The 12,284-nt window shown below is 44.2% G+C and overlaps 1 protein-coding gene across 10 annotated transcripts; it reads left to right on the plus strand.

The window, feature by feature from the left end:
* Positions 1 to 12,068, plus strand: tdrkh (tudor and KH domain containing). Of its 10 annotated transcripts, none has more exons than XR_005036435.2 (16): positions 26 to 140; positions 1,125 to 1,166; positions 2,432 to 2,589; positions 2,672 to 2,763; positions 2,874 to 3,090; positions 6,020 to 6,156; positions 6,244 to 6,357; positions 6,476 to 6,749; positions 6,943 to 7,109; positions 7,370 to 7,545; positions 7,674 to 7,890; positions 8,046 to 8,156; positions 8,246 to 8,300; positions 9,760 to 10,941; positions 11,188 to 11,264; positions 11,461 to 12,068. XR_005036435.2 is itself a non-coding variant. In XM_021564708.3 (16 exons), exons 3-15 carry the CDS (start codon positions 1,507 to 1,509, stop codon positions 11,241 to 11,243), a joined length of 1,848 nt encoding a protein of 615 aa, XP_021420383.3. In that variant the 5' UTR covers positions 26 to 140; positions 1,125 to 1,166; positions 1,485 to 1,506; the 3' UTR covers positions 11,244 to 11,264; positions 11,461 to 12,068. The 10 variants fall into 10 exon arrangements, 6 of the variants coding, with proteins under 6 accessions (XP_090057993.1, XP_021420383.3, XP_090057990.1 ...); XR_016487120.1 differs by having other exon boundaries at positions 6,557 to 6,749; XM_021564708.3 differs by lacking the exon at positions 9,760 to 10,941 and adding an exon at positions 1,485 to 1,580.
* Positions 12,069 to 12,284: the final 216 nt, after the last annotated feature.

The following is a 12,284-nucleotide window of genomic DNA, read 5'->3' on the forward strand; positions in this document are numbered from 1 at the left end:
AGTATTCGGGATTCTTAACCAACCAGTCAAATAGCATTGAGTTTGCCTTGATATAACATTACTTACGTCCGTCCATGCGTCGAGTTGGAACGGGGAAGATTTTTTTGAAGAGCGGTCAAAGGACGAGAGAAGGTGTTTTTGTAAGTGTCAACGATAACTAACACTAGTTTTGATTGCTTTTAATGTATTTGACATTGATGATCATGTTTGACATATCGAATGCTGCTAGACAATGTCACTGCGACTCCGTTTGCACCAAATTACTTGAGACCTCATTCTGAGTGAGTTAGCTAGTATCGGTACACTGCCCGATGTCCATCAGATGCATATGCGGTTTGCCGGGTGTTTAGTCCGCATTTGCCGTACATGTATTTCGCTTTTCAACTAGAAATCTTTTATCTAGTTGGAGTCTGTACCTCCGTTTACCACCGCACCATAAAGCAACGCACGAGTTGAAAATATTGAACGCATGTGGTACACAGAACGCATCGCAGCCTAGTGCGGCACTCCAAACGTAGCGTTACGGGCTTCTCCATTGCAATGAATGACTAACGCCTGAAAGGAAATAATTATTTGCATCCGCATGTAACTTGAGCATATGTCTCAATGGAAATGTAAAGAATGTTTGCTTATTTTGAACGTCCTCGTTGAAAACCAGGTTCTCTACGCTAGCATCTCAGTTTGTGGTCTCCGGAGCTAAATGTTTTACACGACGCAGTACATTTTGAGTACTACGTATTAATTGCTGCAGCGGTACCTAGTCCCGATTGTGGCGATGCTTTCAATTGCCTGTACAGCATAGTCACGCACATTTTTACTTAGACAATGTGTGTTTAGTTTTAAGTCTGAATACAATTTATATTTGAACATACTCTGCCGATTGTCGGTGAGGTTGGACCCACTTCAATATGCGGGTCTCTGTGTGGTAATCAGGTCATGAGCAAACATTTTAAAGCACGTGCACAATTTGGACAGGTGAGGTGAGGCATGTAGCATGCATACTGAACTATGTCTTGCAGGTGTTTTGCATGGTATTGCCCATGTCAGGTGAAAGACATTTCAACATCAGTACTGGCGCTCTAAAATGCTGGGTAGATAATGCTTTCCTGTGGCTATTGTCTCAGATTTCGACCAGCTGAAGGACCAACCCGCAGAGAGCCAGTAGAGTAAGTACAAATGTAATTGTATTCAACATTCTGTCTTGTAAGTGCTTTGTTTGACTATATACCAATTACCACCAGTCTTATTTTTATTAGGCAAGCTAGCTTCCTGCATGCAGCAGGGTCACTGACATTCAGCCAAATTCCAAACAATAGTCCAGCTCAGCATGAGTGTATGATCAAACTTAGTCCTTTCCACAGTTGCAAGCAGGTATCTACAGTCTCTAGATGGTGCCAAATACTTCATTTTTGCTGTAAAATGAGCCACTTGCTGATAACCTCTCTTACCTGTCTGTCAATTCTCCTGGTTGGTGAACTCAAAAGAGACATTGTTTGGGTTGCCAAGATGGACGTGGGGAACCTGGGGATCTCTCAGTCCCAGGTGTTTCTCAACTACAGCCCGCGGGCCATCCTGTCACAGTGAGACGACACACACGCCTCAGTCTGCATGGTGTGACCGCTGCCTCAGGCCTGAGTGGGCCGTATACACCACACTGTTGGGTTACGTATGCCCCAAAACCGAGTTGACTCCAAATCCTTTCAGTTCTACTCTATAGTCTCCTCTCCAGTCCTGTCCTATTCCAGCATAAGCAGCAAACGCATTAACATAAATGTACTTGGACCAGTTACGAAGTTTAGAAAGATGCACGTATTTATCTGTATAGTGTTTCGGGTCTCATGTGGTCTACTTCTAATGGCAGGAATTGAGCTGGGCCCAACTGTGGTGTTTGTTGCACAGCTATCAGCACGTCTAGGTTCTGTCTGCAGCCGCCACTCTGGGCTGAGGCAAAAGGCAGTATGTTCTCTGCCCTATGGCTGAACAGTGCTTTGTGTGTGTGTTTGTGCTCAGTGGCTAATCACATAGGTTACTATTGTGTGTGTTGGTTTGATCTGAAGGAATGCAGTAGCCTACATCAGACATCAGATTAGTGGGGCGATTGCTTCATGTTCCTATCTCCACGGTATATATGTTGAGGGAAATGGTGTTGTTCCCTCTTGCTTTGGAATAACTATTTTTATTTGGCCAATTTCAATGGTAAGTATAATTTAGCCAACTGGTTTGTACACTCACATTTTCACTGCATGGCTTCTATGGAGCTTTCAGGATGTGCAGTTTCCAACAGCAAGTGTGTCGTGTGGGAATGGGTGCCACTGTCAGGAGGCCATTAAACACGTGCTTTTCAGGTGGAATCCGATGTCTGTCTAGGTCATCTGAATTATGACGTGTTCTACTTGTCTAAGTGGTGTCTGACGTAACATGCTTTGTGTAGGTGGAGTCTCTCCCTGGGCACGCGGCGTGTGATGGAGGCAGTGCGGGAGGGCCCTAAGAGCACCCTGAGCTCTGGTAAAGTTGTGGCTCTGGCAGCGGGGCTGTCTGTAGGAGCGACGGTGGGATACATCGTCTACCGGCAAATCAAAAGCCCCAGCCGTGAGTCTCGCATCTCGTTGGTACTCGATAACCATCTTTTACACTATTGGTTATGGAGTGGTGTCTTCGTTTTATTTTATAGCTCCGCTGGCTAACACCGAGGAGTCCAGGATGTCAGTACCTCTGGAGGTTTACAGGACTATTACCAAGTACCAAGCCTCCTTCCTGGACCTGGTCAGTGACCTACCAGCCCGCCTGGCCCGATTGTCTTACTATTTCATCATGTTGTCAGGCTCTGTGTGGAGGGTCTCTTCTCACCTGTCCCTCTTTCTCCCTCCATCCAGGTGATGCAGAAGTCCGGTGCCCACGTGAGGGTGCTCTCTGAGTCTTCGCAGGCAGGCGAGGGGGAGCAAAGTTCCCAGAATTCCGTGTGTTTCCTGCTGCAGGGCTCACCTCAGCAGGTGCTGCTCGCCAGGTGTTCCCTGGAGAACCTGGCCGCAGACTGTGAGACCACCACTGATGTCATGGAGGTACCCCAGACTGCCTTCGGACGCATCATAGGTAAAGAGGGTGTTCTACATGTCTGTAAAGAAACTGCCGTGTCTAGGTTAACCTTTCTGATCTCCCCATCCCGGATCTGGGATCGTGTATACAGACTCAAGCTCATTACCATAACGCAACTAACGTTAACTATTCATGAAAATCGCAAATGAAATAAATATGCTAGCTCTCAAGCTTAGCCTTTTGTTAACAACACTGTCATCTCAGATTTTCAAAATATGCTTCTCAACCATTGCAAAACAAGCATTTGTGTAACAGTATTGATGGCTAACGTAGCATTTAGCGTATCATTTAGCATTCAGCTGGCAACATTTACACAAAAACAGAAAAGCATTCAAATAAAATCATTTACCTTTGAAGAACTTCAGATGTTTTCAATGAGGAGACTCTCAGATAGCAAATGTTCAGTTTTTCCTGAAAGATTATTTGTTTAGGACAAATCGCTTAGTTTTCTGCGTCACGTTTAGCTATGAAAAAACCCCTGTATCCAGGATTGTGTAAATCTATCAGCAAGCTCATTACCATAACGCAATGTTAACTATTCATGAAAATCGCAAATGAAATGAATTAAATATGCCATCTCTCAAGCTTAGCCTTTTGTAAACAACACTGTCATCTCAGATTTTCAAAATATGCTTCTCAACCATAGGAAAACAATAATTTGTGTAAAAGTAGCTAGCTAGCGTAGCATTTAGCGTTAGCATCCAGCACGCAACATTTCAACAAAAACATAAAAGCCTTCAAATAAAATCATTTACCTTTGAAGAACTTCAGATGTTTTCAATGAGGAGACTCTCAGTTAGATAGCAGATGCTCAGTTTTTCCAAAAATATTCTTTGTGTATTAGAAATAGCTCCGTTTTGTACATCACATTTGGCTACCAAAAAAAACGGAAAATTCAGTCCTCAAAACGCGAACTTTTTTCCAAATTAACTCGATAATATCGACTGAAAACAACAAACGTTGTTTAGAATCAATCCTCAAGGTGTTTTTCACATATCTCTTCGATGATATATCGTTCGTGGAAGCATGGTTTCCCCTCTCAATCAAATGGAAAAATACTTGCACATGGCTTTGCGCACCAGTTTCGACGCAGGACACCAGGCGGACACTTGGAAAATGTAGTCTCTTATGGTCAATCTTCCAATGATATGCCTACAAATACGTCACAATGCTGCCGACATCTTGGGGAAACGGCAGAAGGTCTAAGCTTATTCCTGTCGCATTCACAGCCATATAAGGAGACATTAGAAAACAGAGCTTCAGAAATTCTGCTCATTTCCTGTTTGATGTATCATCTTGGTTTCGCCTGTAGAATGAGTTCTGGGGCACTTACAGACAATCTTTGCAGATTCTGAAACTTCAGAGTGTTTTCTTTCCAAAACTGTGAATATGAATATGCATAGTCGAGCATCTTTTCGTGACAAAATATCGTGCTTAAAACGGGAACGTTTTTTATCCAAAAATGAAATAGCGCCCCTAGAGATGCAACTGGTTAAGGGGCTAGGGTGCAGTATTTTCACTTTTGGATGAAAGACGTGCCCAGAGTAAACGTCCTACTCTTTCCCATTTGGGAATATATGCATAGTATTATTACTGTATAGGAAACACTCTGAATTTTCTAAAACTGTTTGAATTATGTCTGTGAGTATAACAGAACTCATGGCAGACAAAAACCTGAAGAAATCCAAACAGGAAGTGAGAACTCAATAGAAAACAGTGCCATAGGATGTCCATGTTAGATATGGATGAGCATGCACTTTCCTAGGGCTTCCACAAGATGTCACCGTCTTTAGATTCTGGTTGTATGATTCTACTATGAAGGAGGGGCTCATAATAGCTCTTTTGGTGGGTGGTCTGGTAGAAAGCCTCAGTCTCGTTGTGCGCGGTCACGAGAGTGTACTTGCGTTTCTTCAGTGATTTAATGTTTAAAACATCCTAAATATGGATTGCATACATCATTTGACTTGTTTCTACGACCTGTAACGGAACTTTTTGAGTTTGTCTGGAGGAATTGCTTGTGCTTTGAGGATTGAATGCTGGGCTGAACAAGCTAACAACAAGTGGCTAAATTAAGGGCTTTATGGAACAAATCAGTAATTTGTTGTCGAACTGGGATTCCTGGAACTGCCTTCTGATGAAGATATTCAAAGGTAAGTGAATATTCATAGTTTTTTTTTCTTTTTTTTTTTTTTCTTGCAACTTCTGTTGATGCCAAAATGGCGCCTATTTCTTTAGGTTCTGAGCGCCGTTCTCAGATTATTCTTTTTCTGGAAAGTTTAAAAAAAAATCTGACACAGCGGTTGCATAGAGGATACATTTATCTTTAATTCTGTGAATAACACTTGCATCTTTTATCAATGTTTATTGTGAGTATTTCTGCAAAATCACCGGATGTTTTGGAATCAAAACATTTCTGCACGTAACGCGCCATTGTAAACTGAGATTTTTATATATATATATATATATATATATATATATGCACATTATCGAACAAAACACACAATACATGTATAACATGATGTCCTATGAGTGTCATCTGATGGAGATAATCAAAGGTTAGTGATTCATTTTATCTATATTTATGCTTTTGTGACTGAAATATCGCTCAGTGTTTTTGAATTTGGAGGGCATCTAACATAAATATATGTTGAGTTTTCGCTGTAAAACATTTTAAAAAATCAGATACGATGGGTGGATTAACAAGATGTTTATCTTACATTAACAAGTCCAATACAGCAAATGAATGTAAGTTAAATATTTCAAAATAATATTTTTATCAGCTGAATGGGAGGGTGTGTTCCCTTCAGGGAACTCCTTGTGCCCCCCCCCCTAGCCCCAACAGGTTATTAATAGACTTGTTCCAGTTCTCACCGTTTCATAGATAGAAATCGTATGAATGATTGAATTATATTGCTGTGTGCTTCAGGTCGTGGAGGGGAGTCTCTGAAGCTCATCACCAGGACAACAGGAGCAAGAGTCCTATGTCCCAGGGAGAGGGGGCGGGGCCTAGAGAAGGGCATGGTGTCTGTCACAGGGACGAGACTGGAGGTCAGACGGGCCAAGGTAAGGGCAAGAATGTTTACGTTCTGCAGTGTTATAACCAGCTATGTACCTAACACTTAAACAATGTCATGTCAATTATTCTTATAGGAGCTCATCCTAGAGAAGGTATTTGAGGATGAGGCTGTGAGGAGGAGGATTACCCAGTCCTCGGCCCTGCGCCAGAAACGAAGACCCTTCGAGCCCCAGGGTCAAAGGTCTGAGGTAAACAAAGGTCCAACGCGTCACTTTTCTGGAGTGCAGAAGTCCTGCTATAGTAGTCATGTAGTGACCCATACGCCCTGATGCTCTAACACCTTCCTTTAATGGTTAACCTATATAGGGGTGTATTGGAGCATCTGGCTGTATGCACTCTACTCTGTTGCTACAAAGTTCAGAGGTCACTGAGATCAAACCCACACAGGAACTGAAGCTGGAGGAGGCTCCACAATCTCTCTGGATGGAGGAAGGGGGGCTGGTCCATGCTAACGGTGTCCAGGCCGCAGTGGGAGCTCTTGCCCAGGCTAGAGGAGAGACCGTACAGCTGGCTACAGAGGCACGAGAGGAGGACGATCTTCTGACGCCTGACTCCCTATCAGATGTTTCTAAATTTGAAAGTAAGTTTTGATGTTCTGATTTTTGGGATAGTTGTAGCCGTTTTGAAATTGGCTGTAGAATACTGAGATGGGTACAGGTGCTCTCCCATTGACTCTGCTAATTTCCTTAATCATTGACTACGGAATGAGATTTCCTATTCTCTGCAGCACAGACTATGTAATGGTGTGCATGTTCATATTTTCTCTCATCCAGTTCCCAGCCCAGACCTGAGCTTCCAGCCAGATGAGCACCTGGAGGTGTATGTATCGGCGTCAGAGAACCCCCACCACTTCTGGATCCAGATCCTGGGGGTCCGCTCCCTCCAGCTGGACAAACTTACTGGCGAGATGAGCCGCTTCTACAGCAACGGCACCCTGCAGGTCAGTCATTGCTTGTGTTCTTTAGACACCAAACAACAGGTGAAAACGGACTGAAACAGGAAGGGACTGTTTTGTCTTGTCCATTAAGACATGCACATTTGTTTCCCATTGCCTGTCTTTATGAACACAACTGTCTAGATTCCACCTACAAAAAAACATTGAAATAGTCTGTTCTAAACAGCATTCTACATTGCAGAGATGTTTTTTTTACACTTTCTATAGGATCGTCTGTTGTGTTGAGACTTGTGTTACTCTTCCAGGAGCAGCGAGTGGAGACCATCGTGGTGGGGGACATCGTGGCAGCGCCGTACCGGGACTACGGCACCTGGAACAGGGCGAGGGTCCTGGGGGTGATGGGCTCTGGCCTGGTGGACCTCTACTATGTTGACTTCGGCGACAATGGAGAACTACCCAGGGATAGTCTCCGAAGTATGAGGTGAGGGGTCAGAAAGAGCTGGACGATAGTCTAGCATTCCTCATTGTATTAATAAATAATAGATGAAAGCTTTCTCTAGTGGCTCTTTGGCTAATGTTCTGTTTTGTCTTCTCTCATGCCCCTTCTAGAAGTGACTTTCTCAGCCTACCATTCCAGGCCATCGAGTGCAGCCTAGCTGGAGTCAACCCTGCAGGTGAGGTGTGGAGCGACCAAGCCCTGGATGACTTTGAGCGCCTGACGTATGTTGCAGAGTGGAGACCCCTGCTGGCCAAACTGTGCAGCTACACCCACTCTGAGGTCTCCTCTTGGCCAAGTGTACAGCTCTACGACAACAGCGAGGGCAAGGTCCGTAATGGACTAAGATGGAAAATGGCTGTCAACTATCACTCATTCACTCACACTTTCTCTCCCCATCAGGCTCTTATAGCCCTGTCATACTTTTTTCTTCCCCCTACGATTGTCAACATTTGAACTTCCTGGTCTGGTGGTCTCTCTGTCAGGCTGTAGATCTAGGAGAGGAGATGGTGAGTCTGGGCCATGCTGTACCTAGCCAGGATAATGGGAACGGGGGTGGCGACAGGGACGACCCTGGAACACTACAGAGGATGCTGGTAAGAACACCAGGCAGAGGAGAGGGACCATCAATTAGAGATGAAGATTTCAAGTACAGAACTATATGACTTAACTGTGTTCCTTTTAGGATGATGTGACTGGAGCCACGTCAGAGCTAAGCCTGTCCTGCATCAGCTTATCAGGTGGGTATACACTGAGGGTTCCATTCAGTAGGTCAATCAACAAAAACATTTAAATGGATTATGTTCTACCTGAGCGAGTGAAATAACTCATGTTCCTTTTCAATGCATTCATTTGCTTTGTTGAACATGACAGGGGCTGTTGCGGGGACTGTATTTGGCGGTCGCGAGTCATGAAGGCAGTCAAATTCCACATGTTATTATTCTCTAAGCTCTGCTGCTGGTCATTAGCAAGTTTGGTAGGCTACTAAGTGCATGGTACTCAGCGCGCCATTGTCCCTCTAATCACTGACATCAATGCAAATGTATTTGCAAATCTAATCAAACACTTGTTGCTCAACAGTTCTATAGGCTATGCAATTGAGGGAGAAACGGTGATGGCCGCTAATAGAAAGAGGAGGATCCCATCAGCTTTCTACAGACTAGACTTACTATTTATTTCTCAAATTTCCTAATGTTAAGCACATTGCTTCTCTTTACAACTGGAGCATAGCCTACCTGGCAGGCATGAAAATGATCCACGGGGAAAGTGTCCTCCATTTGCTTTTTAAGTGCGTAGATATAGTTGAAGTCGAAGTTTACGTACTCTAAGGTTGGAGTCATTAACTCGTTTTTCAACCACTCCACAAATTTCCTGTTAACTGTAGTTTTGACAAGTCGGTTAGGACATCTACTTTGTGCATGACACAAGTCATTTTCACATGACGGAGCGCCGCAGAGGGGGATTCCGCCAGGAAATTCGAGGCATTTGCAAGTGCTTGTCAAATTGTGAATGAGAGACTATTGGAGTGTGTGCGGCCTGCGCAAAAAAAACAAAGCGGAGCTCATGCCTTTTCAATTGACTTTTTTCAAATCATTAGTCTCATCGTAAGGCTGCATGAATTAAAACAGCCCAACGTTTGTATGAAGTTACATTAATAACTCTAAATTAAGCGTATAGGAGTACCTATTTCTTTGTTAGCCGCATGTGCAAACCCTCAATTTGCAGCCAATATTTATATTTTATTCAGCTTTGTTTAATTGTATTCTTCATACTATAAAATAATGCCACGGAATTCTAAGCAAATCTTGTCTGGTAAATGAACTAGTGTAGGCCACAGCCATTTGGCATGGCCACATCAGGACCTAACATAAGGACAACTCGGAGTATGTTAATCTGTTCTTCTGAAATAGACTACATTTTCTTCATTATGTTTCTTTAGACCTGTCTAAAATCAATAATGGATGTATAGGCTATATTACATGGATTTATTAGTTTTTAAAGTGGGTTGTAGGTTGTGTGGAAGCCAGGAGATGCTAAATGTTTGTTAATTACCTTGAGGCCGGTAGTTATTTGCTTGACAATCACCGGCTGATGCAATTTCGTGACAGCCACAGCCCTAAACACGGCCCTAGAAAATCAAATCGTTGTCCCCAGGTGTTTTCTCTTTTCGCAGTGTGATTTGGCGGCACATGTCTTAAGTTACAGGTCATCAGAATGACGAGTGGGTGTTAAAGCTGGCCACACTGTCATTCTCAGGCTCTCTGAGCCCTCTGGAGCTGCAGCGGGCTGATGTTGATGACAGCCCCTCTGGGTTTGGCTTTGGGCTGACCCACTCCACCCCGGCCCAGCAAGCCCTGGTGGACCTGGTTTCCCACATCCTGGAGTCCCCCAGCCCCTCTGAACACCCCCTCTCCCCAGACCACCAGGTCCCGGACGAGCGCTGTCACACACTCAACCGAACCACCAACCTCTACAGCTTCTCAGTGCCCCAGCTGCAACTCACACACACACTTCCTATGTCCTCCTGTACCTCTTCGTCTACTTCCTCGTCGCCTCTGGAGGTCGTGACCTCTGTGTTGGGTTCGGTCATGCTGAGTGACAACGTCTTCCTGGAGGGCTCCAGTTATGACGGGGATGAGGAATGTGGCGTAACTTCGTCTTCCGGAGAAGTGGAGACAACTGGGGGAAACTCAACTTGGTGGTCGACTAGAGGTGACAGTCTGGAGGAGGAAGTGGATGAGGAGCAGAACAGTGAGGGGGCCATCGACATCGGTTCCACTCCTACCTTCCCCACACAGAGGCACTCGTGGCTGGAAGAGGGCAGGCATGGGGGTGGTGAAGATAGCACTGAAAGTCCTAGTGTGGTTGTAGTTGGCAGCAGCAGTAGTAGTTTCAGTAGCAGTGGGAGTGATATTATCTATATGGGGTCAGTGGCGCCTGCTAGGGAGACGGGTCAGGCTGTGTCCTGCCCTAATGTTGATGGTGGCAACCCACAGAGGAAGAGGAAAGCAACAAGATTACCGTTCCACCTCTCTGAGGAGGCAATGGACATGAATGCCCTGGAAAGCCAAGCTGGAATTGATGAGAAGACTGAGGAACAGAGAAACCGACTGGACGAACACGAGATGGAGGAAGTGAAGAGTCCACTTGGGAAGGAGGCAGGATCTGAACACAGGAACGAACCTTCAGCGGGATTCCATTCACCAGAGGAGGTTGGGACGGAGAGTGGAAGATTGGGTATTGCAGAGTGGCCACCGCATCAGAGGAGTGGTCTGCGAACCGCCGAGCAATTCAACAAGGAGCCCAACTGCACTGAAGCAAATGACAGGAGAGCGAGCCCTCAGGAATTATGACCTATGAAGGAGTCTATCCCAAACAGAGGTAAAGCTGAATTTCAGAGGGACTCCACTTTTCACAACTAGGGTTGATTTGTCACATGGCTATTGTGTGTCTTTGGGCCTGCGTCACTCCTCTGAATCACCAAGGCACTTCCTGTCGTTCATCAGGGGTCGCGTGGAACACTGTCTGGACAATTCACTGAGATGTGGTGGTGAATTAAATGTGAAACCAGAATGACGATGCTTATTTATTACTTTACCTAATGTGTTTTTTATATTCTTGTTTCAGAAGTGGCCTCAATCTCAGGAAGCGTTGATGATGTTCTAGAGGACGAGTTCGTCTGAGACCAAAGACAGACATGTCAAGTTCCGTATACCCTTCCCTGGTTTTTGTAATGTTTTTGTTAAATATGCACTGATGTAATGTATCTAATTTAATGATGAATGGATACAAATTCAAAGGATTGACTTTGTGTTAACATGTATTTTTATTGGACGTGTGTAGTGGGATGTGTTGTACTAAAATTGGCCTGTTAATTTTTTCCTCTCACCTTTCTTTCAGCACTGACCATCCACTCTCTGCATCAACTCCATGTTATGAAGTGGACACCTTCCCTCACCCCCACGCCACCAACCCCCTCGCCATCTTCACGAAGCCTTACTTGACTCATGCTGAATCCCAAATGAACCATTAGCCCCATACTCCTTGGCATTTTCTGTTTTATCTGAAACAATTGGATAATTTTTTTCGAAACCTCAGCGGGCAAATTTAGCCACTTACCATGTGGCCTGAACCGATCTGATCACTACTGATCTGCAGGAATGGTTAGCATCTGCAGACTGTGCAGCAGTTCTCCCAGCCAATTTCATTGAACTGTGGTCTTTCCTCGATACGGGTTGATTTGGGTTATTCCTTTATGCCTTTCATGCAGTTGTGCTTTGTGCTGCTATGTGTTTATTGTTTAAGTTGCTGAGAGGAGATGGAGGAAAAAGAAGTTGAATGCCAGTATTGTTTAAGATAAAGCACTGTGATAGGAGTCATTCGAGCCCTATATTAGGTGATTGTGGCTGTTAGAACAAAATCAATCTGTAAATTAAAATGTAAGCCTCTGTACTATTGTGCGTTAGTTTTATGTTGTGAAAATAAAGATTACACTTAAATATGTTAAATGTCAGAATGCTTTTCTGATTTGATTTCAAAGTATAGCTGTGCCTCGTCTGTTCCACTCTACAAATGCCTTTTACAGTATATTGACTACGAACCTTTTGGCAGGTCACTTGCTCTTTTACAATCGAAAATTGTGATATTAGGAAATTACATTTAATGAAAGTAGGGTGGACTATTTACACAATTGTTTTGTTTCTGTGTGTTGTCGTTCAGCACTG

Source organism: Oncorhynchus mykiss, chromosome 16 (genome assembly GCF_057628025.1).
Source record: "Oncorhynchus mykiss isolate SJ-2025 chromosome 16, ASM5762802v1, whole genome shotgun sequence".
NCBI classification, from domain to species: Eukaryota; Metazoa; Chordata; class Actinopteri; order Salmoniformes; family Salmonidae; genus Oncorhynchus; species Oncorhynchus mykiss.